This window comes from Dromiciops gliroides, chromosome 1 (assembly GCF_019393635.1).
Source record: "Dromiciops gliroides isolate mDroGli1 chromosome 1, mDroGli1.pri, whole genome shotgun sequence".
NCBI lineage: Eukaryota > Metazoa > Chordata > Mammalia > Microbiotheria > Microbiotheriidae > Dromiciops > Dromiciops gliroides.
The window spans coordinates 67,676,940-67,704,108 of NC_057861.1; the positions used below are offsets into that span (position 1 = coordinate 67,676,940).

Here is a 27,169-nt window from a genome sequence, read left to right on the forward strand (position 1 = left end):
CACTCCATTTCTTAGCCAGTACCACATAGTTTTGATGACTGCTGCTTTATACTATAGCTTCAAATTTGGTATGGCTAGCCCACCTTCCTGTGCATTTTTTTCCATTAGTTCCCTTTATTTTCTTGACATTTTCTTTTTCCAGATGAATTTTGTTATTGTTTTTTCTAGCTCTATAAAATAATTTTTAGGTAGTCTGATTGGTATGGCACTGAATAGGTAAATTAATTTAGGTAGAATTGTCATTTTTATTATATTAGCTCAGCCTATCCATGAGCAATTAATATTTTTCTAATTACATAGATCTGATTTTATTTGTGTAAAAAGTGTTTTGTAATTGTGTTCATAGAGTTCCTGGGTTTGTCTTGGCAGGTAAATTCCCAAGTATTTTATATTGTGCACTATTACTTTAAAAGGAATTTCTCTATCTCTTGTTGCTGGACTTTGTTTGTCATGTATAGAAATGCTGATGATTTATGTGGGTTTATTTTATATCCTGCTACTTTGCTAAAGTTGTTAATTGTTTCAAGCAGTTTTTTAGTTGATTCTTTAGGATTCTCTAAGTATACCATCATATCATCTGCAAAGAGTGAAAGTTTTGTTTCCTCCTTGCCTATTCTAATTCCTTTAATTCCTTTTTCTTCTCTTATTGCTATAGCTAACATTTCTAGTACAATATTAAATAATAGAGGTGATGATGGACATCCCTGTTTCACCCCTGATCTTATTGGGAAGGCCTCTAATTTATTATCTCCAATACATATAATGTTTGCTGATGGTTTTAAGTAGATACTGCTTATTATTTTAAGGAAAGCTCCACCTATTCCTATGCTCTCTAGTGTTTTTAATAGGAATGAGTTTTGTATTTTGTCAAATGCTTTCTCTGCATCTATTGAGATAATTATATGATTTTGGTTAGTTTTGTTACTGCTGTGGTTGATTATATTAGTAGTTTTTCTAATGTTGAACCAGCCTTGCATTCCTGGTATAAATTCCACCTGGTCATAGTCTATTATCCTGGTGATCACTTGCTGCAGTCTTCTTGCTAATATTTTATTTAAGATTTTTGCATTAATATTCATTAGGGAAATTGGTCTGTAATTTTCTTTCTCTGTTTTGGCTCTGCCTGGTTTAAGTATCAACACCATATTTGTGTCATAAAAGGAGTTTGGTAGAACTCCTTCTTCACCTATTTTTCCAAATAGTTTGTATAGTATTGGAATTAATTGTTCTTTAAGTGTTTGGTAGAATTCACTTGTAGGGGGCAGCTAGGTGGCGCAGTGGATAAAGCACTGGCCTTGGATTCAGGAGGACCTAAGTTCAAATCCAGCCTCAGACACTTGACACTTAACTAGCTGTGTGACCTTGGGCAAGTCACTTAACCCTCATTGCCCTGCAAAAACAAAAACAAACAAAAACAAACAAACAAAAAGTTAAAAAAAAGAATTCACTTGTAAACCCATCTGGCCCTGGGGTTTTTTTCTTAGTGAGTTCCTTGATGACTTGTTCAATTTCTTTTTCTAAAATGGGCCTATTTAAGGATTTTATTTCCTCTTCAGTTAATTTGGGCAATTTGTATTTTTGTAAATATTCATCCATTTCATTTAGATTGTCAAATTTATTGGCATACAGTTGGGCAAAATAGCTCCTAATTATTGCTTTAATTTCCACTTCATTGGTGGTGAAATCACCCCCTTTCATTTTTGATACTGGTAATTTGGTTTTCTTCTTTCTTTTTTTAAATTAAATTAATTAAATAGCTTATCTATTTTATTGTTTTTTTTTTCATAAAACCAGCTCTTAGTTTTATTGATTAGTTTTATAGTTTTCTTGCTTTCAATTTTATTAATATCTCCTTTGATTTTCAGGATTTCTAATTTAGTATTTAGTTGGGGATTTTTAATTTGTTCTTTTTCTAGCTTTTTTAGTTGCATACCCAATTCATTGATTTCCTCTTTCTCTTTTTTATTCATGTAAGCATTTAGAGATATAAAATTTCCCCTATGCACTGCTTTGCTTGTATCCCATAGATTTTTGTATGTTGTCTCATTATTGTCATTCTCTTGGATTATTTCTATGATTTGTTGTTTGATCCACTCATTCTTTAGGATGAGATTGTTTAGTTTCCAATTAATTTTCAGTCTACCTTTCCATTACTCTTTATTACATGTCATTTTTATTGCATCATGATCTGAGAAGGATGCATTTACTATTTCTGCCTTTCTACATTTGAATATGAGGTTTTTGTGCCCTAATACATGGTCAGTTTTTGAGTATGTGCCATGTATTGCTGAGAAGAGGGTGTATTCCATTCTGTCCCCATTCAGTTTTTTCCAGATGTCTATCATATCTAACTTTTCTAATATTCTATTCACCTCTTTAACTTCTTTCTTATTTATTTTGCAGCTAGATTTATCTAATTCTGAGAGGGGAAGGTTCAGATCCCCCACTAGTATAGTTTTGCTGTCTATTTCCTCTCGTAACTCATTTAACTTATCCCCTAAGAATCTGGATGCTATACCACTTGGTGCATGCATGTTTAGTATTGATATTAGTTCATTATCTATCATACCTTTTAGCAAGATGTAGTTTCCTTCCTTATCTCTTTTAATTACATCTATTTTTGCTTTTGCTTTGTCTGAGATAAGAATTGCTACCCCTGCTTTTTTTGACATCAGCTGAAGCATAATATATTTTGCTCCAACCTTTTACCTTTATTCTGTGTGTATCTCTCTGCTTCAAATGTGTTTCTTGTAAACAACATATTGTAGGATCCTGATTTTTAATCCACTCTGCTATTTGCTTCCATTTTATGGGAGAGTTCATCCCATTCACATTCACAGTTAAAATTATTAACTGTTTATTTCCCTCCATCTTCTTTTCCCCTTTGTTTGTACTCTTTTTTCCCTTCTTTCACCCTATTCCTCTTGACCAGTGTTTTGCTTCTGACCACTGCCTCCCTCAATCTGCCCTCCCTTTTATCAGCTGCCCTTCTTTCTCTTGCCCCTTTTCACCCCTCTTCTGCCCTCCCTTCTATCAATACCACCCTTTTTCCCCCTCCCCTTTTGTTTCCTTAAAGAGTAAGCTAGGGGCAGCTAGGTGGTACAGTGGATAAAGCACCGGCCCTGGATTCAGAAGGACCTGAGTTCAAATCCAGCCTCAGACACTGGACATTTACTAGCTGTGTGACCCTGAGCAAGTCACTTAACCCTCATTGCCCCCTCCCAAAAAAAGAGTAAGCTAAGTTCCTTTATATAAATGGGAATGTATTTTATTCCCTCCCTGAACCAAATCTGATGAGAGTAAGGTTGCAACAAGGCTCACCCCTCCTTTCTTTCCCTCTATTGTAATGGGCTCTTTTTGTGCCATATCATATAATTAACCCCATTCCACCTCCCCCTTCCTCTCCTCCCCCTAGTCTTTTATTCTGCCCCTTAAGTTTCTTTATATCATCACATCAAAGTTGATTTAATAACAATACCTTAACAGAGATACAGATCCCAAGAGTTAAAAGTATTATCCTCCTTCAAGAGGATGCAAGCAGTTTAACATCATTGAACAACCTTCTCTGCGCCCCCCCCCCCCTTTACCTCTTTATATTTCTCTAGAGTCTTGTATTTGGAGATCAAATTTTCTGTTCAGTTCTCGTCTTTTTCTCAGGAAGCCTTGTAAGTCCCCTAATTCATTGAATGTCTATCTTTTCCTCTGAAAAAGAATGATCAGTTTTGCTGGGTAGTTGATCATGGGTTGTAATCCAAGCTCCCTTGCCTTCCCAAATATCATATTCCAAGCCCTGTGATCCTTTAATGTTAAAGGTACCAGGTCCTGTGCAATCCTGACTGTTGCTCCATGATATTTAAATGGTTTCTTTCTGGCTGCTTGGAGTATTTGCTCCTTCGCCTGATAATTCTGGAGTTTGGCTATGATATTCTTTGAAGTGTTCCTTTTGGGGTCTCTTTCTGGAGGTGATTGGTGGATTCTTTCAATGATGACATTATCCTCTGATTCTACAATTTTAGGGCAGTTCTCCTTGATAATTTCCTGGAATATGGTGTCTAAACTCTTTTCTTGATCATGGCTTTCAGGCAGTCCAATAATTCTCAGATTATCTCTCCTGGATCTATTTTCCAGGTCAGTTGTTTTTCCAATGAATTATTTCACATTTTCTTCTATTTTTTCAGTCTTTTGATTCTGCTCAACAGATTCTTGGTGTCTCATGGAGTTATCAGCTTCCATCTGCTCAATTTTAATTTTTAAGGCCTTATTTTCCTCAGTAAGCTTTTTGCATCTCTTTTTTCCATTTGGCCATTTTTTTCTCTCATTTGGCCAATTGTTTTTTGGGGTTTTTTGGGGGTGGGGCAATGGGGGTTAAGTGACTTGTCCAGGGTCACACAGCTAGTAAGTATCAAGTGTCTGAGGCCGGATTTGAACTCAGGTACTCCTGAATCCAGGGCCGGTACTTTATCCACTGTGCCACCTAGCTGCCTCCCAATTGTATTTTTTAAGGAATTGTTTTCCTCAGTCAATTTTTGTGCTTCTTTTTGCAGTGTAACTCATTTCTCTTTCCATTTTTTCTTCTACCTCCTTATTTAGTTTTTAAAAGCCTTTTTGAGCTCTTCAAAGATGGCTTTTTGGTCTTTAGACAAGATCATCTTCCCACTTGAGTCTTCACTTGTAGGTGTTTTGACAAACTCATCTGAGTTTGAGTTTTGGTCTTCCCTTTCACCACAGAAGCTGTCAATGGTAAGGGTCTTTTTTTGTTTCTTGCTCATGTTGCAGCCTATTTTTAAACTTATCAAGTTGAAGTCTGCTCCTGGGGCACAGGTTTCACTGTTGAAAGCTACTTATTGCTCTCAGCTGCCCCACTCTCAGCTGTGTCAAGTTGCAGAAGTGTCAAGCTGCCCACTGAGCCAGCCTATGCTGAGCTGAGCTGCCAGCTGAGACGAGTAGTGCTAAGCCACCTCCCCTTTCACCCAGGTGACACAGACCTTTCCTGAAGTCTTCTAAATTATCTCAAGTAGCAGGATTGTGTCTCTCTTTTTGTAGGTTCTGTAGTTCCAGAATCTGTTTAGAGGCTTGACTTAATATTGTTTTTGAGGGAAATACAGGAAAGCTCAGGCTACTTCCTAGCTTCTCTCCGCCATCTTGGCTCTGCCAGGCCCTCTGGATCTTAAGCATGGTAGCAGGCACAGATGAGGTTTTACTCCGTTATAGTACTTGTTTCCCCACCACACACTCAACACTCCTCACTGGGCTCTCTAGCCTCTATCCTGATGCTTGCAATGTTCATTGCTCTTTGTTCCTGAAGTGGTCCCCTTCCCCCTTTACCGCCTGAAGTCTTTCTAATCCTTAAAAGTTAGCCTCAGATGCTCAAGAAAGCCATCCCTGATCCTCTTTATTGCAAATGACATTTACTCTCAGACCTCACATAGAATTCTGTTTTGTACCATTCAAATCCACTAAACATTTACCATATTTGTCTGGATGGATGTTATACTTGCTGTCCCAACAGAGTATGAGCTCCTTGAAAGAGGGAACCACATTTCATCTAAACTCTGTATCCCCAAATTAGCATAACACTCTGCACACAGTTGTCATTTAATAAATATTTCTTTTCTTACTGATTACTATGACAAAATGTTTACAGGATAAACATCTTATGCTATTGAAAGCACACTAAATCTGTTCTATGCCACCACAAAGTAAATCACAAACTCCTTGAAGGCAGAAGCTTTCTTTTTAAAATTTTGTATTACCAGTATTTATATCACAGTACTTTGTACATATTAGGTACTCAATAAATGTTTGTTAAATTGCTGACTTAACCATTAATAATAATTACAAGAATAATTAGGTAATGAAATTCCCAAGCACAAACTTACTACTTTTTAGAACTGAGGCATAAATAACAAAACAAGACCACCCAAAGAGTAATGCAGTCACCTCGCAGTGTCTTCTGTAAAGAAGTTGTAGAGTCTTTATGTCATTCACAGTGATCCCCTCCTGTAAGAATACACTGCCTAGGTCAGGAGCTGGGAACTCTGGAAAGACATGGGAAACATCTAGAGAGTAAAAAAGACAAAAATAATAGCAAAGAGAAAATTAGGAAAATGACTGATAAACCAAAAGTTAGATCAGAATACATAAAGAAAGAAAATAATATAGGCCTAGTCAAAGCATAAGACCAGAAATAACACTTGGGAATCATAGTTGCTTAGTATTGCTGGCATATGGATATAGAAATTTGGCAGCTAGATCTAAGATCTAAACTAAGCTCGCTGTATCCAAAGGAATACAAAAAAGTTATAACCAGATCAAAAGGTGCCATGCAAATAGGAAGTCCTCACCATGCTGGCAGGAGAGTAGGTGGAGGGAGAAGGGGAGCCAGAGTCCTAAAGGCTAGTCTTTTTCATTTTCATCCCTAAAGGCTTAATGCTAGCACCTCTGGCTCCTCCTTGTAACCTGACAGAGAGAGTTAAGACTATAATATCTAGAAAATAATCATTAGGTAAGAATAGCTGGCTGACTTGTAGTCTGGCATCTCCTTTGGATGACAGTGAGAAAACTGTGTTCTATCAAGAAGACTAGATAAATTCCTAAGAATGAGTATCACAGGTTTCAGGAAGGTGGGTTATAGCCAACTTGCCTAGCAGATACCCACATTGCTTTCTGCCAGTGTTTATACACACACACACACACACACACACACACACACACACACACACACATATACATATATATGTGTATATATACATGTATATATGTATAGCCTGTATATGTATATAAAACAAACCCACACACATATACATATATGTATATATGTACATACATACATACAAACATACATACATATATATGTACATTAATTCAAGAACCTGGGATTTTGTGAATATGATTTTTTTTTACATTGGCACTGATTATGGCTCCTTTGTAACTCAATATATGGTCTTCACGAGTTGCTATAGCCGAAAAATTCATCATCCTCTGGTCAACCTGGTGACAAGCCGCTTTAAACTCAACTAGGCAGACCCTATACATAACATATGTCTTCCACCAAATCTATTCCTGAAGCCTTTCTAGCTTCAGCAGGGCCTTCCAGACTTTGTGATAAATTGGTACAGCATATGAAAATTCTGAATCATTTTTCACATCATGATGAATTATCAACAGAAGTCTTTGCTAGAAGAAAGACATATACACACATATGTCTATACACACATATAGACATATCTATGTATATTTGTCTATATACAAAACTTTTTAAAGTGTGAGTGTGTGTATATATGTATGTAAAACTTTAAAAAGTGGTAACACCATCTAGCTGACTAAACTAATTATTACTTATTTGTCAGTTATCAGTATAGGAGGGTCCCCTCCTCTTTACTGAGTCCTGAACAGAAATTTATGAAGCTGCTGCTAGATGTTACAATAATTTTAGGAATTTAGGTGCCTATATAATGGAAGAAAAATAGATTCCTATGAATGTTTAAATCAAAGCTTCTTAAAAACTATGGGTCGCAACCCAGTATAGGGTCATGTAACAATATGGGCTTCACAAATAATCTGGCAACAATAAAAGGATTCGTATACTTATTTTATATACATCGGGTCACATAAAAATTTCTTTGGCAACAAGGGGTTGCTAGTGGAAAAAGTTTAAGCCTTGGTCTAAATGTAATATTGAAATGTGTCAGGCATGTATGGGCTAAAATTCAAGAAATGACAAATCCAAGTGTCCACTATAGACATCTGTTGGTTTTAACATTTACTACAGAATTCTGGTAGTTTTCTTAAGGTCACTTTACATATTAATTATGTTGGTGTATACTTATACAAGCAGGGTAAACTTCTGATGAATCAAAGAGATACTTTGTCCATAACTACTTAAGAAACTGGATGAAATCCAAAAGGAGAGAATTTGTAATATCTGAAAAGGTACTGATCATAAGAAAGCTACCAACTGCTTATTTTTGATACAGTTAAGTAGTGAATCCCATGAGCATAAATCAAGTATAGCAACCCTGGACCCCCAGGAGACAAAGTGGAAGTCATTCAACTCAGAAATCAGTAACACATCATGAAACCAAGGGAAATAGAAACAGTCAAGATCACATGATTCTGCTTCATCACCTATGAACTGTTGATGGTGTTGGCTCTGAGCAGCTACTGATTGCTCGGGCGTGGTATGCAGATTGCTATTAGAACCACTTTCCCCAAGGCCATCCATCTTCTGAGCAGGCCTATATCTTAAAGGAGAAAAAAGAAAAACCATGGAAATTAAATGCTTCACCATATTAATTCCAGTCAAACAAATGTATCAAAATGTGCAAAGCACCGAGCTAGGCTGTGAAGGCCATTTGACAACAGGTATAAACTAAGACATAGTCCCTGCCCTGGTAAACTGTAATTCAGTCATGATGCAACACATAGACAAGTGATATAGTAGCATGTGGTCAGTGTGCTTCTCATCCAAAACAAGTTCTTTTTAAAAAATAATTTTTTTTTAACATGACACACCACACTACTATGAATATTGATGCACTAGTATCTGGGGAAACTGAGGAAAAGTTGTAGACCCATCAACCTTGATTTCTCATAAGATCACAAGAAGGAACTTGAGCTCTGAGAGGTAGAATCATGTGCTCAAGACCCCACAGATGGAAGGTTTCCTTATACCAGAATAAAATGAACAAATATGACGAAGACAACCAGGAAGAAAATCACATCAACAAAAGTCATGGTCTCAGTACTCAGACCAACAGACACTCAATTCCTTGAAAATAAGATTTGTTCAATTGCTGGGACTCTGGCCTTTGTGGAAATTTACTGGTAGAAAACTTATTACTTTTGACTTAATCTATAGGAGCTTGTCCCACAAAAAGAAGTCATGTGACAAAAAAAAAAAGAAGTCATATAGATTCTACTATGGGAGGGGGTGTTGGGGATGGGGGTTTACTTCTAGTTTATCTATTTCTCCTCTAATTTTTAATCTCTCTTCTATTTTGGGCTCTCTAGTTTTTTGAAATTTATATTCAGTGCATTAATTCTCTTTTTCTACTTTGTTAGTGTATGTTTGTAGATATATAATCTTTCCCCTGAGGAGTACTTTAGCTACATTCCAGAAATTGTGACTGTAAATAGACTAAAAATTCTTTGAGAACAAGGTAAGAATAAAATACAATGTATAATTACTTCTGTATCATCCACAAGGGCTGGCACAGGACCTTGAACTAAGCATGTGCTCAATATTTGTTGAATTGATTGATACCCTAACTTTTGATGTGTGTCAGTTTCCCAACTAGATTGTAAGCAATCATTTGTAATTATAAGCAATACCCTCAAAAAAAGGGTATTGCTGCTCTCTGATATGTTTGCTTTGAATGAATATGATTTTAGTAAAATTTAGTTAATCTTAAAAAAAAGTTTAGTTAATCTTGTCTTTGTAAAATGTGTTTTCTTTTTTTTTTCTTTTTTTTTTTTTTGCAGGCAATAGGGGGTTAAGTGACTTGCCCAGGGTCACACAGCTAGTAAGTGTCAAGTGTCTGAGGCAGGATTTGAACTCAGGTATTCCTGAATCCAGGGCCGGTGCTTTAACCACTGCGCCATCTAGCTGCCCCCCTAAAATGTGTTTTCTAAGAGCCTTATCTGTTAGAGATAAGAATGTTGAAGGGTATACTGGGACTTGTGTTTGTTTTGGAGGCTATAGCTTTATTTATGTGTAACCTGTCTTGTACTCTTCCTCTTTATTTCTAAGCCTGACAATCTTGATTCTTATTAACCTGGTAAAAACCCTATCTGACTCTAAACAAACAAACAAAGAGTATATCCTCCTTCCCTGTATTCCTATGGGGCCTGGCACAATACCTTGCACAAAAAAAGACCCTTAATAAATATTCAATTCCAAATATTTCTGTCTCCTGGACAATATTCCAAGGAAGCAACAAAATCTTTTGAGTTTACTTAAAAGACACATCAAGGTAAAGCCATTCTTGGAACTGTTTCAGGATCTTGGCAGGTAAAATAAAAAGGAGTAGCCACTTACCTTTGCTTCTGGTGTATTGGCTGCTGCCTCATTGCCATGTATTGTGTGTCTTCCTGTAATCGATTCAGTGGTGAGTCTGGCTTGAGACGAATCCCATAATAATGATATTTGGAATTCCCCCTAGGAAGAAAACATTTACTATCTAGATATCTTTGCTGTTTAAATGAATTTCTGTCTATTCAATAATAGATAATTGATAAATAATAATAATTATAACTTTTACACAGAGCTTTATAGTTTGCAAAGCACTTCACATATTAAAATCAGAAAAAATAGGAAGGGAGTGAAATCCAGAAGCCATTTCCACCCCACTTGTCTCCAGTCAGGCTTCAAACAAGCCATCCTGGATAGACTATGCCTGCTCTTTCTCCTATTCTTAAAATTATCTAAGGAATTCTAGAACCTTTCTCAGAAATCTATTGTTTATTTTATTCCCTAGTTAATTCTGGAAAAAGATAATGTCAAAGATACTTTAAACGGTTTAACAAGTCAATTAAGTCAAAATTATCAACACAAGAGCTAAGGTGTATAAGAAGTAAAAATTCAAAATAAAGAGTTAAATGTTTGAATATATCAGTGTCATAGGTGTTCTGTCCCCTAGTTCCCTTCCCAAGTGGGGCCCACTCTGAAAGCCAAGAGCAATGGAAAATAGGCCGAGCCTGTGGGGGTCTCCTTGCTGCCAAAGATCCCCTTTGTATCATGGTGAATCAAGTATGTGTCTGATAGAATATTGGGAAAAAAAGGGAACCAAAGCAAAACCCAAAAGTGTCACCTGGGAAGATGGAGGCAGGACGCCCTTGAAAGACCCTGTAGCACCACTACAGGAGAAAGTGGGAGGAGCTGAGAATGATGGAGAGGGGTAATATCGTAATGTGGACCTCAAGTCCAATGGTCAGGGTATCTTCTGGAGACTTCCATTTGATCACTTTTGTTATCACTTGATTTTTTCCCCCTTTTTATAATACTTTCCTTTTCTAGTTCCTTCTCTTCCTGTATCTTCCATGTTTTAGAGAAATTAACTGCTGCAAGTTTAAAAGGATAGCTATGCAAAGAAAGACTTGCCTTTCTTCTTAAAGGATCTGTGATATCATAAGTGTGGCCATTCTCTCTCCACTGATGCAGACAATAGTCCCATCACACCTCAAGAAGTCATTAAGAGTCACTGTGGCTGAAAAAATTCCTCCTGCAGGGATTAGCTGTTAAGATGATTCAGCCAGGATGGTCAATTGGACAACATAATGCCGAGGCTGCTGCTGGCCCTGTACCCGAAACCCCTGGGCTGTCTTCATGCCACTCTGAGGCATCAGAGGAGGACACCAATGGAGGGCCTTATGACTGTGACAAAATCATGCCCTGACCTCCTGTAACTACAATTCAAAAGAAAACCACAGATGTTTAAAATCTCATGCTTTGTGAATAAACACTGACCTCCACTTTGGTTGTAGTTCAGATAATAATAAGCAGATATATAGGATATACCAATGATGTTGGACCTGTCCTGCCCATGAGATCACAGGTAGGAGGGGAAAAACCAAACAAACACAAACAAAATACCACCATGGCAATTAGTCTTGGCAGCACTAATTATTTTATTTTCAAGAAATGCTTATCTTTTCCAGATAAAAAGAACCTGTGGATGGGATATAAATTTTTAATAGAAAGTTCCTGGTAGAACCAGGAACCAGCCTGTCCCAAGAAGAAGAATTCAAACCAAATGTAGTAAACTCCACAAAGCACAGGGTTTTAGGAGCTGGGCTTTAAACGCCCTTTTTGAAATCCGCTGATGCAGAGTATCCTACAGCTGGGATGACAAGCTTGGCTCTTGTGGCTAGCTCATGTGATCCCTAGTGTGCTAATAAGCTTGGATCCCGGAGGGGTTAGTAGCCCCACAGCTCCTAAGATACACATCTGGATAAGGGAAAGAAGGAGTTGAAATAAGTCATATATACACTCAATCAAACTCCTTTGTACTAACCTGGTTCCCAACCTTCGGGTTCTCAGCCCCACAAAAACAGACCGAATTAGTTTTCCAAAGGAAGCAGCATTCACAGGGTCTAGTTTGTGTTCCTGGCAGTGCCGAAGATAATGGTTGTAAAGAGAACTTCTTGGGAGGCTCACACCTTCAGCGGTTTCATAATTATCAAGGAGCCACTGGAGCTAAAGAAAAAATGTGTTGTGTATATATATATATGTATATATATTATAAAAAATACTCAAAACAACATTTAAGCATGCTTAATTTTAAAAATTGTTTTGTTTTTGCTTAATTGCTAATAAACTTAATCAGGAGATCCATCTGTGGTATGATCTGCATTTAAAACACTCTAACAAGATAACTGATAGTTTACCTGAATTTTTCTTCTCATTTAGTATATAAAATCTGAATTTGAATGAGGCTAACCATCAAACTATGTTTTCTATTCAGTTACAAGGAAATTAGAGGCAAATTTTTTGAAGACTCACACTTCTAATCTTACTGGAATGAAATATGTTCCAATGCTAAAAGAATATAAAATATAGATATATGGAAGCAAGAAAGATGAACAAGAAACCAATTATTTTGCTTCCTTTATTAAACTCGTCTTGCCTTTCCCAGGCTCCCTCAGTGCTAGTGCCTTCCCTCAGATTATCTCCAGTTTCTCCCGTACTTGACTTGCTCTTAGATAGTTGCTTTGCATCATCCACCTTATTAGATTAGAGCTCCTTGAAGGCAGGGACCCCTTTGCCTTTCTTTGTATCCCCAGGGCTTAGCACAGAACCTGGTACATAGCATGTGCTTAATAAGAATGTTTGTAACTGTGCCATGCCCAGACCTCTCCAAACTAGAAATGCCTTTGCTTGATCCTACCATCTCTCTCCTCCTTTTCAGAGCCAAACTCCTAAAAAAAGCTGTCTCCAATAGCCTCCACCTTCTTACCTCCCAGTCAGCTAGATGGCACAGTGGATAGAGTGCTGGGCCTAGAGTCAAAAAGATCTGAGTCCAAATCCAGCCCCAAACATTGACTAGCTGTGTGACCCTGGGCAAGTCACTTAATCTGTTTGCTCAGTTTCCTCAACTGTAAAATGGGGATCATAATAGCACCTATTTCCTAGGGTTACTGTTAAGATCAAAAGGCAAAATATTTGTAAAATGCTTAATACATTGCCTGGGACATAGTAGGAGCTCACTAAATGCTCATTCCCTCCCTCCCAACCACTAACAGTCTGCCTTCTGACACCACCACTTGACTCAAACTGCTCTCTCCAAGGTCACTAATGACCTCTTGATTGCTAAATCTAATGATCTCTTCTTGGTTCTCACTATTCTTGACCTCTACTGATCATCCCTTCCTTATAGATACTCTATGCTCACTTGGTTTTTATAACTTGACACCATCATGATTTTCTTCCTACCTGTGAGATTATTCTTTCTTGGTCTCTTTTGCAGGTTCATAACTTAAGTTCTACCCCTATGTGCACATATATTGTATGCCAGAGTCTCTGTCCTGGTCCCTCTCACCTTCTCTTTCTTGGTGGTCTTATCATCTCTTTTGGATTTATCTCTTACCTCTATGATGTCTAAATCTAGATACCTGGCCCTTATGTCTACTGAATTTCAGTCCCCTCTCTCCCTCTACTCCTAGAAATCACCATCTGGATGTCCCACACCCATCTCAAACTCAGCATACCCCAAGCATAATTCGTTATCTTCCCCTAAAGACAACCCTAACCCTAACTATCCTTCTCTGTTCAGGGTACCAGCATCCCTTCAGTCACTTCAGTTTGTAACCTAGGAGTCCCCTTTGACTCTTCACTCTCTCCCTTCACCCCCATCCAATCAGTTGCCAAGTTGTCTTAAGTCTATCTCCTTAATCTCTCTCACACTAACATCCTTTTGTCTATACCAAGACCACAACTCATTGCTTGTCACTTGGACTATTGCAGCTGCTTTCTAATAGGTCTCCTCTGCAATCCGTCTTCCATACAGATTTCTAAATCACAGGCCTGATATCGGGAACATGTTTTCTTCAAGCCTGCTCAGGAAGCTTCAGTGGCTCCCCTCTGCCCTTGGAATAAAATATAAGCTTCTTCAATTGGAATTGAAAGTCCTTCACAATCAGGTTTCAACTCATCTTTCTGGGCTGGTTTTGTTGCTTCCCCTTATGTCCTCTATGCTCCAGCCAAACTGGCCATTCCATCTCCAGCCTTTGCAGGAGCTAATCCCCAGACCTGGAATATCCTCCCTTCTTACCCTTCAAGGCCCAGTTCACATGGCTTTTCTGGATTCCCCACTACCCATCATCATGTGTTTATTTTGTATACATCCTAAATAGACTTCTCTGTCAACACTGACCACCTTGCTTTTGTCTTTGAATCCCCAGCACTGAAAACAAGACATGGCACACGGAGAGTGTTTCATAAATTCTTGTTGACTTTGCAGTTTCAAATCCCCTTCATATTTGTTATCTCGATGAGGCTTTCAACATTCCTAGTGAGGTAGAACGAGGAGGCGGACATTATGGTTTCTATTTTACAGGTAAGAAAACTGAGATTTAAAAGTTAAGTGATGGGCAGCTAGATGGCACAGTGGATAGAGCACCGGCCCTGGAGTCAGGAGTACCTGAGTTCAAATCCGGCCTCAGACACTTAACACTTACTAGCTGTGTGACCCTGGGCAAGTCACTTAACCCCAATTGCCTCACTTAAAAAAAAAAAAGTTAAGTGACTTGTCCAAGATCCCATGACTAATGAACAGTAGGTAGCCTTACCATTAGAGCCTGGGCCTTGTGACTCTCAGTCTTATGCTGCTTCCAAAACAATGGATATCTACTGCATAGTTGTTTTTAGCAATGGCATAACTAGATCAAAGAAATATTTTAGGCAGATTATTCTTTCTGGTGGTTGTGTAGAAGATGGACCAGAAGGAAAGAAGCCCTTAGAACATAAAGCTCAGGGCATTTTCATCCAAGTGTCTCTGAGCGGGGCTGGGCACAGAGTCCATCATAACACGGTGGGCCAAGCAGACAACTCTTAGCTCCTTTCCATAAGAGAACTCCTCAGAATTAATACTGTCCAGTCTTGCTACTCAGGCCTATCTTGACAAGTTTTTCAAAACCTGTACCTAAAATTTATGGAATGCCCACCAATGCAGGATCCTATTGATTTCAATCTTCTCCCTCATTTGTATCAGTAGTTGAACTCTATGTAACCTGAAAGGGAAGTGCATTTTAGGCACTGAGTCCTTTAGTTAAAATGAAGTTATTGATTAAATTTTCCATAAGAATAAGAGAATACCCACCACCACACCAGCTCCATTAACACAAAAATCATCATAGGGAGATTTAAAATTGAGTCCTACCTTTGTTAAATTTAATCATTCTAGTTATAATACATAATGCTTTAAGGTTTGCAAAGCATTGTACAGACTATTTCATTTTAGCTTCCCAAGGAAACTGAAGCTCAAAGGTTAAATGGCTTTTCCCAGGGTCACAGAGCTAGAAAATGTCAGAGACAACATTTGAATCTGGGTCTTCCAGATTCCAAGTCGAGCACTCCCTCAGAGTTAGATGGCCCCCACAAAGTAGGCTGGTCAGATTCCTTTGATGCTAGGCCTCTGAGCCATCTCCAAAGGGAGGAGAAGATAGGGAGGAGGATGTGAATTAGACCTGTGATTTCAATGACAGAGAGAACTCCCAGATGAGGAAACTCCTTCTACCACTGCAAGTTAGCAACTTCTCTCCAAGGTCAGATGTTTTGCTTCAGGCCACACAGCCAGCATGGGTCAGAGGCAGAACATGAACTGAGAATGTCTGGGTTTTGAGGCCAGATTTCCATCTACTATACCATGTCTCTTGAAGGTAAGAAAGAGTACAAAAGGTAATGTTCACCTAACAGGGTGAGTGTTCTGACAACTCTTTGAGGTTCCTACCATCACTGGGCACCTGGATGGTAGCTCCCATCACTATCTAGGCAAATGATCAGTCTTGTCAAAATGGAAACACAAAAAAGCCTTATGCATTCAAAAAGGGAGTAGAAATTTATTGTCTGTCTGTTTTTGTTCTGACCTCATCCTGTGCATCTTTACCTAGTACAAAGAAGACTAATAAGTCTAATTTTTAAACTTTAAAAAAATATCATTATTATTATTTTGCAGGGCAATGAGGGTTAAGTGACTAGTCCAGGGTCACACAGGTAGTATGTGTCAAGTGTCTGAAGCCAGATTTGAACTCAGGTCCTCCTGAATCCAGGGCTGGTGCTTTATCCACTGCGCCACCTAGCTGCCCCATCCCCACCCCCATTTTAAAACACATTTTAAGGTATTCTCTACTAAAATCATACTCCAAGGTCATTTCCTGTTATGGAGTGACCCTGGATTCTTAGTAGCTATTCCAGTGGAGCACAGACTCTGGCAGATCTGAACAAAGCTAGAAATGCCTGCAGTATGGGTCCAAGTCACAGATTCTGCCATCTAAAGACCAGATAACTTGTGTGTGGGGAAGCTCATTACCAACAAGTTGGCCACGAGGCAACACATTTTTCTGTCCACAGCAATTAGTGAAATTAGTGAAATCCCCTGTGATTTGAAGGGATTGTGATCTGGTGTATAAGTGGATATTGTGAAATCACAGATCTTTTAAAGTATTTTAATAAAGACCAGGCCCATTTATTTGTGTGTACATAAACTTTAAAATGATAACAGAATTCTGCTTTATTGATTAGTAAATATTTAAAAAGGTAATATATGACATTTTAGAAACCTGTATCTTCTATACATATTTGTCTCTGTTAAGTCTTATCTGTCCTTGACTTCAAGACCCTAGAAAGCAGGCACAAGATTGGTCTAAATCACTCTGAAGAGAGCCTTGAACAGCATACATGTATAAGTAGATGCTTGACCAGTTCTTTATAAGGATGGTAAAAACAGATGATAGAAATATAGGCTCGATTGTGAAGAATAGGAAGCACTAGATCACAGAAAGTCAAGAAAGGCTTGCAAACAAAAGAAAATGAAACAAACAGGGCCAGAGTATAAAAACCAAGTTGTGTCCTTTATCATTGAAGTGACTGATCCAGAAACAAGAATTCAGCATTTTTGAGGACAGGTGAAAAGAATTCGCATTGTTTGACCTGTAAAGGGGAAAGCTAAGGGAAAGTGTTCTTTAAACATGCATCTCATGAAAGTCCCTTGCCTATCAATAACTGGCTTATGGCGTAGGAGTTGATTTGCCCCATGACTCTAGAGTGAGAGAAGCAGCAGTTTAGCCAGAGAACTCCCTTTTCTAGCTGGCTTTATCAGAAGGGAGGAATTACTACTACTATTACAATTACTACCAGCACCACCACCGCTACTATTACCGGCTCAATTATGGCATGACTTTTGTGGACTAACTTGGGAAAACTGACCACAATTTGTAATCTTATTTGTAGGGGCAAAATATGTTATACATTCAAAACCACTATAGAATTAGAAGATCAAAATGAGCTTCTGAATACTTTCTAAAATTATAAATTAGAGCCTACCTACAGAAAAAAAACATCAAAGATCTGAATAATCATGACAAAAAGTGTCCCACATAAAGGAATTGTATTTATTCAGATAACTGAATATTATTACCTCATTAAGCAATGAAATTGTTTTTTAGCCATTTTTGATGAAAATCTTTCTAAAATGCACTATATACTTCTCAGACTTCTTAAATAGAATATATTGAACATAATTTAATCCTGTCTTGATGATTCATGATCATTATGAGAAATATTATTGCACTGGCCTATAATACAAATTATAATATAATAATGTTTAAGCCTATACTAAATGACCACAGACTAGAGTGCTTTTTGAGTTCTTGGGTTTATTATTTTTTTCATAGTTTTTCTGTCTCAGGCTTTGCCCTTGCAGGGATGGCTAAGGTATAAATAATAGTATGATGGTGTTTTTGCTGTCCTTCCCAGTCTTAGAAATTCAGGCTATAATTCTCAGGTAAGAAGTGAGCTACTGACATTAGAAACAGTATTCATCCTGCAAGCCTTCCTGCTAAGCCACTAGATGTCCTGATTTTTACTAGTTGTAAAGCCATTTAACATCTCCGTGCTCCTGGCTTCCTTCTCTTTAAAATAGGGATAATAGTCTTTGTTTCTGAACCTCACATGGGATGTTGTGAGGAAAGCACTTTGCAAACAATTAAAAAAGCAAGGATGCCATAAATGAGTTACTCTTATTAGTGCCCCTCACCCTTTGATCCACTTCAACATCTTGATAAGAGACTTTATAGTTGTCTAATAGGCAGAGTGCTGGACTTGGCAGCAGGCAGACTAGGTTCTAGTTTTCTTCTTATTTTCTCCTTACTCTATTACTATAATTTTAGGTAAGGTCCTTCTCTCTGAGTCTCACTGTTCTCTGCTGAAAATGAGAAGACGACTCAGTGGATTTATGAGTACCTCCCAGCTCTAAATTCTACTATCCCTGCAATGATTCTTTTGTGTGTGTGTGTGGGGGGGGGGTTGGCATGAGGGTTAAGTGACTTGCCCAGGGTCACACAGCTAGTAAATGTCACGTGTGAGGCCAAATTTGAACTCAGGTCCTCCTGAATCCAGGGCTGGTGCTCTATCCACTGTGCCACCTAGCTTCCCCCATGTCTTCATATTTTTCATATTAGTCCTATCTTCCCCATTAAGTTGGCCCTATAAAAAAGTGGCATATACTTCCTGGTTGTCTTCCTACATACAAACACATATGCATGTATACATAGTATAAATGTATGTGGTACATACATTTAGTTCCTGATTCTATTAATGTTGCTGACTGACAGAATATATATAATCAGCAAACATTTATTAAGTGATTCCTCCACGCCGGGCACCAGGCATGGTGCTAAATGCTGGGAAGGTAAATACAAAGATGAAAGAAACCCCACCCTTAAGGAGCTAATATTCTAATGGAGAATATAACAGATACACGTCTAAGTGGATACAGATATCTACCAAATGAGTACCAGGTAATTTGGAGATGGAGGGCACTGGCAGGTGAGAAAAGGTTGGAGATCAGGAAAGGCTTCATGGACAATGTGGGACCTTCACTAAGTTTTGAAGAGAATCTATAGACCTGTCACCTTTTATGATTATATTACTCTGAATAGAAACTTTTGAGAGTTTGTGTATGTCTATCTGTCTTTCACCAACCCATCATAGTGGCTAGCTCTTCCTGCTACCTCTGCTTTTGAAGGTTCCTTCTTAACCAGTGACTTGCACAGAATAGACACTTAAGAAATGTTTGTTGTGGGGCAGCTAGGTGGTACAGTGGATAGAGCACCGTCCCTGGAGTCAGGAGGACCTGAGTTCAAATCTGGCCTCAGACACTTAACACTTACTAGCTGTGTGACCTTGGGCAAGTCACTTAACCCCAATTGCCTCACTTTAAAAAAAAAAAAAAAGAAATGTTTGTTGAACTGGAATGAATTGTGGGGTGAGGACAAGGAGACAGACAGACAGACTGCCATAAGCCCAAACCACTTCACCTGCTCTGGCTGCATTCTCTGTGCCTGAAGAAATCTGTAGTGTTCAGGAGCTGGGGGCCTGGCTATGGCATTTAATTTCCCATATTTACAAAAGATCTTTGTTCACAACACTAAGCCTCGTCAGCAATAGTGGCTAAAGAACTGTGGGCTCTGGAAATCCAGTCTAAGTGGTCAAGCAACTAAAAAACATGGGTGTCAAGTAGTAGACTCAGCAGTCATAACTATATTGAATTTCACAATATACTCCTCCCCGCATACATTTTTTCACTTTGAAAACAAAATGTCCTTATTAGTGGTATTTTTAGCCCCCTCTACTTCTGTTATTTCTTTTTACTTCTCAGTCTTGAAAATAAGCACACACCAAACTCCCAAGCCCTATTCAATATACTTCACGGGGGAAGAAAAACTGACAACAGAATATTAGCAAGAAGAGAGACACAGCAAGTTTCTCCAGGGAAAGGCTAAACACAAGGAGATAAACTTGTGGTGAAACAATCAAAGAAAGCTTTGCTTGAAAAGAAAAACATCAGACAATCATAAGCATCATTTGTATTCACAGAGACAAGAGAATGACGTATTTTGTCATAGACACTTTAGAGCTGTCTATGCTTTTAGGATGCTACTACATAACTCCCCTAGGTCTTCCCAAAGCACTCATGTTATGCAAGCACCATACTTGGAAAATTACCAAAATGATAGAATACGGTGCTACTGGAAGTATTTTAGGAACAGCCAGCCATAGCACATCTGTTCCTTGTTTCACAATATAATTTGATCTTTCTATTTGTATTTTTGGATTAGGGCTTCAAGAATAACCCTGGAATAGAAGATATTTTTTCCTCTAAGGGTGATTTATAATGACTGTACATAGCTACAGTTATGGCATAACTGAGGTGATAGGGCCAGACCAAGAACAACTTGGAAGGTCGGGAATGAGTCAGGGCCAGGAGCTTTCTGACCCAGAGCTACCTTTGATCTACAATAGCACAGCTTGACTTGGGGCTGGAACAAGAAGGCAATGACATAATTTGGGGCTCCCAACTCTCAGAGGTCCAGCACTTCCATGAATGATCAATGCAGAGGCATATAAACACCCTCCTGAATACAGTTATGTTCTAGGACCTTGTATGCAAAATACAAATTTACATTCAACAGACTTCCTGATTGGTCAGGTATCACTTAATTTCAAATCTAATAGGATCCTTTCTTATTCAAGATGAATACTGGATCCAAATGAACAATGCAGATTGAGGGTGATTATTTTTGTTGTAAAGGACAGAAAAATGATCGATTTATTCCTAAGTAGTCATTTTCTCACAATGGCAACAAATCAGAGTCCATTCTAATCTCAACAGCCTGTCACTTTGCTAAAATGAATTCTCCAACAATATATACATGGTCTAGTTCAGAAAACTAGACCCAGATGCAAATGTAATGGGTAATGAAGTCTTCCCCAATTTACCCTTAAAGAGGAAGTCTACTAGTAAGTTACCTATTCCAGCAATATGTAGTCCAAATGTTCTTGTTAAACTAGAGACAATTAAAATTCACTTGGCAGTGTTTTCTGATAGCACTTCTGAAAACAATACAAGAATGATAAAAATGAACTTTTCAACAGTCTTATCAAGGTTTGAAAAATAATAGTAGAGTGAAAAATATTCTCATAGTTTTAATAAAAACTAGTTAGGATAAAATTTTGCCAAATAAATTTCTTTTAAAAAGTCATCTCAGAAAAATGGGCCTACAGCAGCTAAGGTTGCTGCTAGTTCAGTGTCATTCACTGGTTTTTTAAGTGTCTATGAATGTTACTTGCAAAGTAGGGACAGATTGTAAAGTTAGACATTAACTTACATGGCTGTTGAGTAAACTGCTTTTGTGTGATGTAATCCCTTCATTTTTTTGTAGGTTTTCAATCGCCATTTCAAGCTAAAGAAAATGTGTGCAGGAAAACAAAATAAAATGGAAAAAAAAAAAGGAAATCAGAGAGTTAGCATCAGCCAAGATTTGTTTTTATTAATATCCAAATTATGATTAATTCTTCCTATCAAAAAAGACTTGTGACATAAGGCAGATAAATGAGGCACAGTATTTATGAAATGAAGCTGTAGCCAAGAAATGTTATTTCAGTACATGCAAAGGAACCAAAGAGCCTTTCAAACACAAAGCAGCCCAGTGAGGTCTAGTGCTTCAGCGTGAGTCATGCATTGTGCACAAGCACTCACTCCCTTCAGTACAACTTCCCTCCATAGCAGAGAAAGCCTGATTGTGATCTATTCCCAAGATCTTGGCTCTCTGTCCAAAAGCACTGTCCACCCACAACATTCAAGCATCATTCTAGGGACCATGATGAGATACACAGGAAATCAGATTGTCTCCCAACCTTCCAGAATTCAGTGAGCTCACAGGGGGTTCTACACCAAATCAATGTAAGGACGCCTATAACACAACACCAACTGGATGCAAACATTATTGAACAAAGAACAGAAATGTGGGAGGTTACAGGGTAAAGGAAACACCCTGATGGCGTTAGTATAGCTTTAAGCCAGGTCCTAGTGAAGGTAACATACCCAGACTGAGGGATGAAAAGAGTGATATGACAAGCCAGTAGGCCAGGAACAGTTAAGGGAAAGGCAGCATTGTAGACAGCATTGGAGCATTTTCTTTTCCCTAGCTGAAGGGTTAGTATTAAAGAGGAAATCCCAAAAATCCATCTCCAACTGTATTCACAGTCTGCAGAATAATTTGGGGGTACAAAGTCTAATAGTGCAGAATACTCTACTAGATATTAAAGGAAATACAAAGTTTTGATAAAATATTGTCGGGGCAGCTAGGTGGCGCAGTGGATAGAGCACTGGCCCTGGAGTCAGGAGTACCTGAGTTCAAATCCGGCCTCAGACACTTAACACTTACTAGCTGTGTGACCCTGGGCAAGTCACTTAACCCTAATTGCCTCACTAAAAAAAAAAAAAAAGATAAAATATTGTCCCTTAACTTCAGATAGTTTATAGCAAGGGAAACATAAGGCAGATAGGTAGTATTATGGAGTCAGGAAGACTTGAGTTCAAATCCTGTGTCAGACATGTGTGACATCGGACAAAATCACTTTGGCCTCAGTTTGCCTCATTTTCTTCACCTGTAAAATGGGTAGAATAATAGCACTTCCTCCCAGGGTTGTTGTGAGGATCAAATCAGATAATTTTCACAAAGTCCTTTGCAAATCTTAAAGTACCAACTCAATATAAGCTGTCATCACTCTTATATGATGAAAAGTACAAAAGGAGGTGTTGCCAGCTCAGGGATGGGTAAAGAGGGTAGGATTTCAGTGGACCAAGTGGGGAGCAAGAACATTCCAGGCCTCTGAAGTGAGCTTCCCTCTACTCCATACATAGCTTAAATACACAGCATTACTGGTGGTGGTCTTCCCCATCAGGATGCGACTTAATGTTTAAATTGTCTTTGTATCCCCAGTATTCAGTACAGTGCCTGACACACAATAAGCAGGTAGCGTATGCTTTCTGACTCATGAGCTGAGAAGCTCTGACAGAATGTGAGCGCTCTGAGGACAAAGGCTGCTTCACTTTTGCCTTTGAATTCCCAATTCCTTTAAGGATGCCCTTGGAACATACTATGTACTCCGTAAAAATGTACAGTGCAGTGGATAGAGTGCAGAGTCTGGAGTCAAGAGGACCTGAGTTCAAATCCAGCCTCAGCCACTAACTACCGAGATGACCCTGCTACAAGTCATTTAACCTGTTTGCCTGAGTTTTCTCAACTGGAAAATGGGGATCATAATAGTGCCTACTTCCCAGGGGTTGTTGTGAGGATCAGATGACATCATTTTTGTGAAGTACTTAGCACATAGTAGGAGCTTAACCAATGCCACCTTGATGCTTTCTTTGGTGGGCAATGAGGAACTTCCTTCAGGTGAGAGGAGGCCCAACTGGGCAGCATATCCCCAAATTCAGAGGTGCATGTCCAGGAGAAAGATGAGGTGGTAATGGCCTTCTCTCACCAGTCTGTCACTAGGATTCCAGCAAATTAGAAATGGAGACTGACTCCATACTCTAAATTTAGGCAGAGGGAGGGTAGGGGGGAAATGTGGCTAAAGGAGGCCCCTAAAGATAAATAAAAATAAACAAAAAGTCCAACAGACTTGGGTAGTTCTGATCTGTAAACGCTAGTTAATGAAATAGCTGCGGATTTTGTTCCTACAACCCTGTGTTATACATCAGTAAGCCCAAACTCCTCTCAAGCATCACTATCCCCAAATCGGCCAGAATGTGCCCTGTAGCTTTGGATAGCCCAGTGTAAGACTCAGGGAGTGAGCTTCCTTAGTTTAGAGAACCTAAACTTGGCTCAACTGAATGCTGCACTGACCTTTGAAAAGGGCATATTCTGAATGGGCACTTCCTCTGGTGTATATTACATAGACACCCTGCACAGAGTGCTGTGGAGCAATTTCAGGAGAGCGTTCCATATAAAGCAGAAAGCCAAGAGAATTCAGGAAATGGTTAAGAACAAGGATTTAAATACTGTGCAACCCTAGAACTTAGTCAATTTGATTAAATAATATCCGACATGTATATAATGTTTTAAGGTTTATAAGGTATGTGTGTATATATATATGTGTGTGTATGTATGTATGTATATACACACATATATATGGTATATATAATATGTATGTTATATGTCTCACTTGACCCTCAAAACAAACCACCGGGGTATGTACTAAAGTTATTACAGCCAAGGTATTTAGTGTCTACTACTGTATGCAGAACACCATACTTAGATACATCAGAAGATACAAAGGTTTTGTTCCCACCAAATTTAGACAAATTTAAACAAATACAAGTAAAATACTGTAATGGTTCATAAATACATTTTACCAATATTAGGTGGTAAAATAAAGTGAAAGGTCTAAACAGGAAGGATATTACCAGTGAGCCAGGAACATCTAATCAAATAAGGTTTTGTGAAGGAGGCAGAATTTGGATTGGGTTTACAATTTAATATGGGGATATGATTTTTTCTTTTTCTTTTTTTTTTTTTTGCAGGGCAATGAGGGTTAAGTGACTTGCTCAGGGTCACACAGCTAGTAAGTTTCAAGTGTCTGCGGCCAGATTTGAACTCAGGTCCTCCTGAATCCAGGACTGATACTTTATCCACTATACCACTTAGCTTCCCCCAGGATATGATCTTAAAGTGAGTGGGACATGAAGGGGGGTGGGTGGGAATTTAATGATTTCCTGCAGAGTCCTAGCTTTATGACTTTAATGGCCTTAGGTTAGAAAGTGATCAGATATTGGATTTACCCAAATACATAGGAAGGGAAGAAAATAACCTCTTTCTAGAATATCTCAGGCTGTCTGTAAGACTCTGTGAGGCTAAGAAGTTTATGGACAAAAAGCTGAGGCCCCCACTTCCCCTGACTCTTGCTCAAGAATCTCAGTAAACAGGTAAACTGGCAACATTGAGACCAAATTAAGCATAAACTTTTATTGCAGTCAATAGAATTTCAAAGTTCCCATAAAGAAATTAAATATTGTTCAAGGCACAGGACCACAAAGAACAGTTGCTCCAGCAGACTAAATGGTAGTAGTGTACTATTAGGACATATCCAGTCTCCTATTTAAGAAGTGAGCCTACCATTCCAGAGTCCAGTAGAGGGAGCAAAAGCCCCACTATACACCATTCATTGCCCAAGTGTCTCAGACCTTAATAACAGTTTTTATTAGGATTAATTAGGGGGCCTTGAGGTTCCATCTTTGATTCCTGGATAGGACTCTGACCATTCTCACTTCACAATAGCTACTATTCATATAAAGCAACTTGTATCAAGATTATAAAGAAGAACAATTAAAAGCTCTTCGGAAGAACTAACTAGTTTGTTTATGATCTTAAATGATACTTATAATGAATTGTAATGTAAAATAATGTATGAAACACTTGGAAATAAACAGACTATTTCTGCATTTTATGCCACTTTTGACACTGGCCTACTGGTTCTTGCCAGTAGACACATGGCAAAGGTCTTACACTAACCAATTTGGGAAAAGAGACAATTTTCTTATCACTGGCTATGAATCTGGCCACTTGACCTATATAGACTCATTTAGTTCTAATGGGAGAAAGGATTTCTGTTGTGGATGTACACAGTTCTTGGTAAAATCTTTTGATATGCAATTACCAAAATTAAAATATAATATTTCTTTTTGGCTTAATAAAACTATTCATATTTTCTGTTAATAATTTTTGATATTTTTCACACACAATAATGTAATGAATTATCAAGAAATTTTAAATGTTAAGAATAGTGCACATAAGTCACATAACCATGTGAACCTGGGCAGATCTCTTCACATTTCAGAGCCTCAATTTCCTTATCTGCAAAATGAGGGTGGGGGAAAGTTCTATGATATGTTGTAGGGGGCTGAAAGCTTGGTTAGAAGAAGAAATGGAAAATTAAGGTTGGGGGGGAGAAGGGTATTCTAAAAGATAGAATAATAATTTGGATAAAAGAACCTGGATATTAGTACCAGCAAATGGCAATATTACAAAAAAGGAACCTTTAAATAAAACTATTGTAAGCAGAAAACATATGGGGAATATATAGGATTCACCTACATTTAATATGCTATTAACTTAGCAAAACTTTTATAAAATGCTTGTCTAGACTCTAAAGGCAGTGTATCCAGAATTGCTGAATTTGGCAAGGAGAAATTTTAGAAGATACAAAAGCAGGGGGCAGCTAGGTGGCACAGTAGATAAAGCACCACCCTTGGATTCAGGAGGACCTGAGTTCAAATTCAGCCTCAGGCACTTGACACTAGCTGTGTGACCCTGGGCAAGTCACTTAACCCTCATTGCCGCCCCCCCCCCAAGATACAAAAACAGAGAATTCCATTAAATGAAGCTTTATGAACTATATGAGAATCAATTAAAACAAAAGCTCATTTGAGAAGGCAGAACAGCAGAAGCAGTATAGCCAAGCTCCCTTCCACAAAACTCCTCTAAACAGATTTAGAAAATGCACCAGACCAAATCTTGATGTAGTAGTTCAGAAAAATGTCACAGCGAGTCACTTATCCAGTCCAGGTTTAGGGAGATAGATGGAGCAGTCTGCTGTCACTGAATGGATTTAGCCAGGAGCAAACTCCAGGAGCACTCCATCACCCAGGGAGTAGCTGTGCACTAAGGCAAGGGGAGATCCCAGACCTATAGAGGACTCTGTGAAGGAGACAGGTGCAAAGTGGCAGCTTTGTTGATTACCACCCAGTTCTGGATCACAGATGCAGGGTGGGCTAAGCAGGAGACCTGCACAGGGAGTGATGTTCTCAGGCATGGACTCGTTGGACAATGTACTGATAAAGGAAAAAAGTTCAGAAGCAAGCAGCAACAGTGTGGCTCAGACCTCAGGAATAGAGCAGGATCTTAGTTCCAACATCTATCCCAGCTTGCAGAATCAGGGTAGGAATCCCAGACCAAAATTGTGCTTACCCTTCCATCACTCTGAACCAGCAGAACTTTAAAGCTCCCTAACAATAGGGGCTCAGACCTAAACCCAGGTGAGAAACTTGCAAAGCTCAAACTAGGGGGCAGCAATCAAACTTTGCCCTGGATCAGATGACTTTGGAAA

At 38.6% G+C, this 27,169-nt stretch overlaps 1 protein-coding gene across 2 annotated transcripts in view; it reads right to left on the reverse strand.

Annotated features, from left to right (window-relative positions):
- Positions 1 to 27,169, reverse strand: part of RFX2 (regulatory factor X2) — a 166,686-nt gene that overhangs the window by 26,691 nt on the left and 112,826 nt on the right. Inside the window, exons 5-9 of one of the 2 annotated variants that reach the window (XM_043979801.1) lie at positions 21,385 to 21,459; positions 12,015 to 12,196; positions 10,040 to 10,159; positions 8,128 to 8,243; positions 5,941 to 6,059 (exon numbers count right to left, since the gene is read on the reverse strand). In XM_043979801.1, the coding sequence (XP_043835736.1) occupies positions 5,941 to 6,059; positions 8,128 to 8,243; positions 10,040 to 10,159; positions 12,015 to 12,196; positions 21,385 to 21,459 (612 nt within the window). The remainder of the gene's footprint in view (positions 1 to 5,940; positions 6,060 to 8,127; positions 8,244 to 10,039; positions 10,160 to 12,014; positions 12,197 to 21,384; positions 21,460 to 27,169) is intronic. The other variant, XM_043979802.1, reaches the window with a different exon arrangement.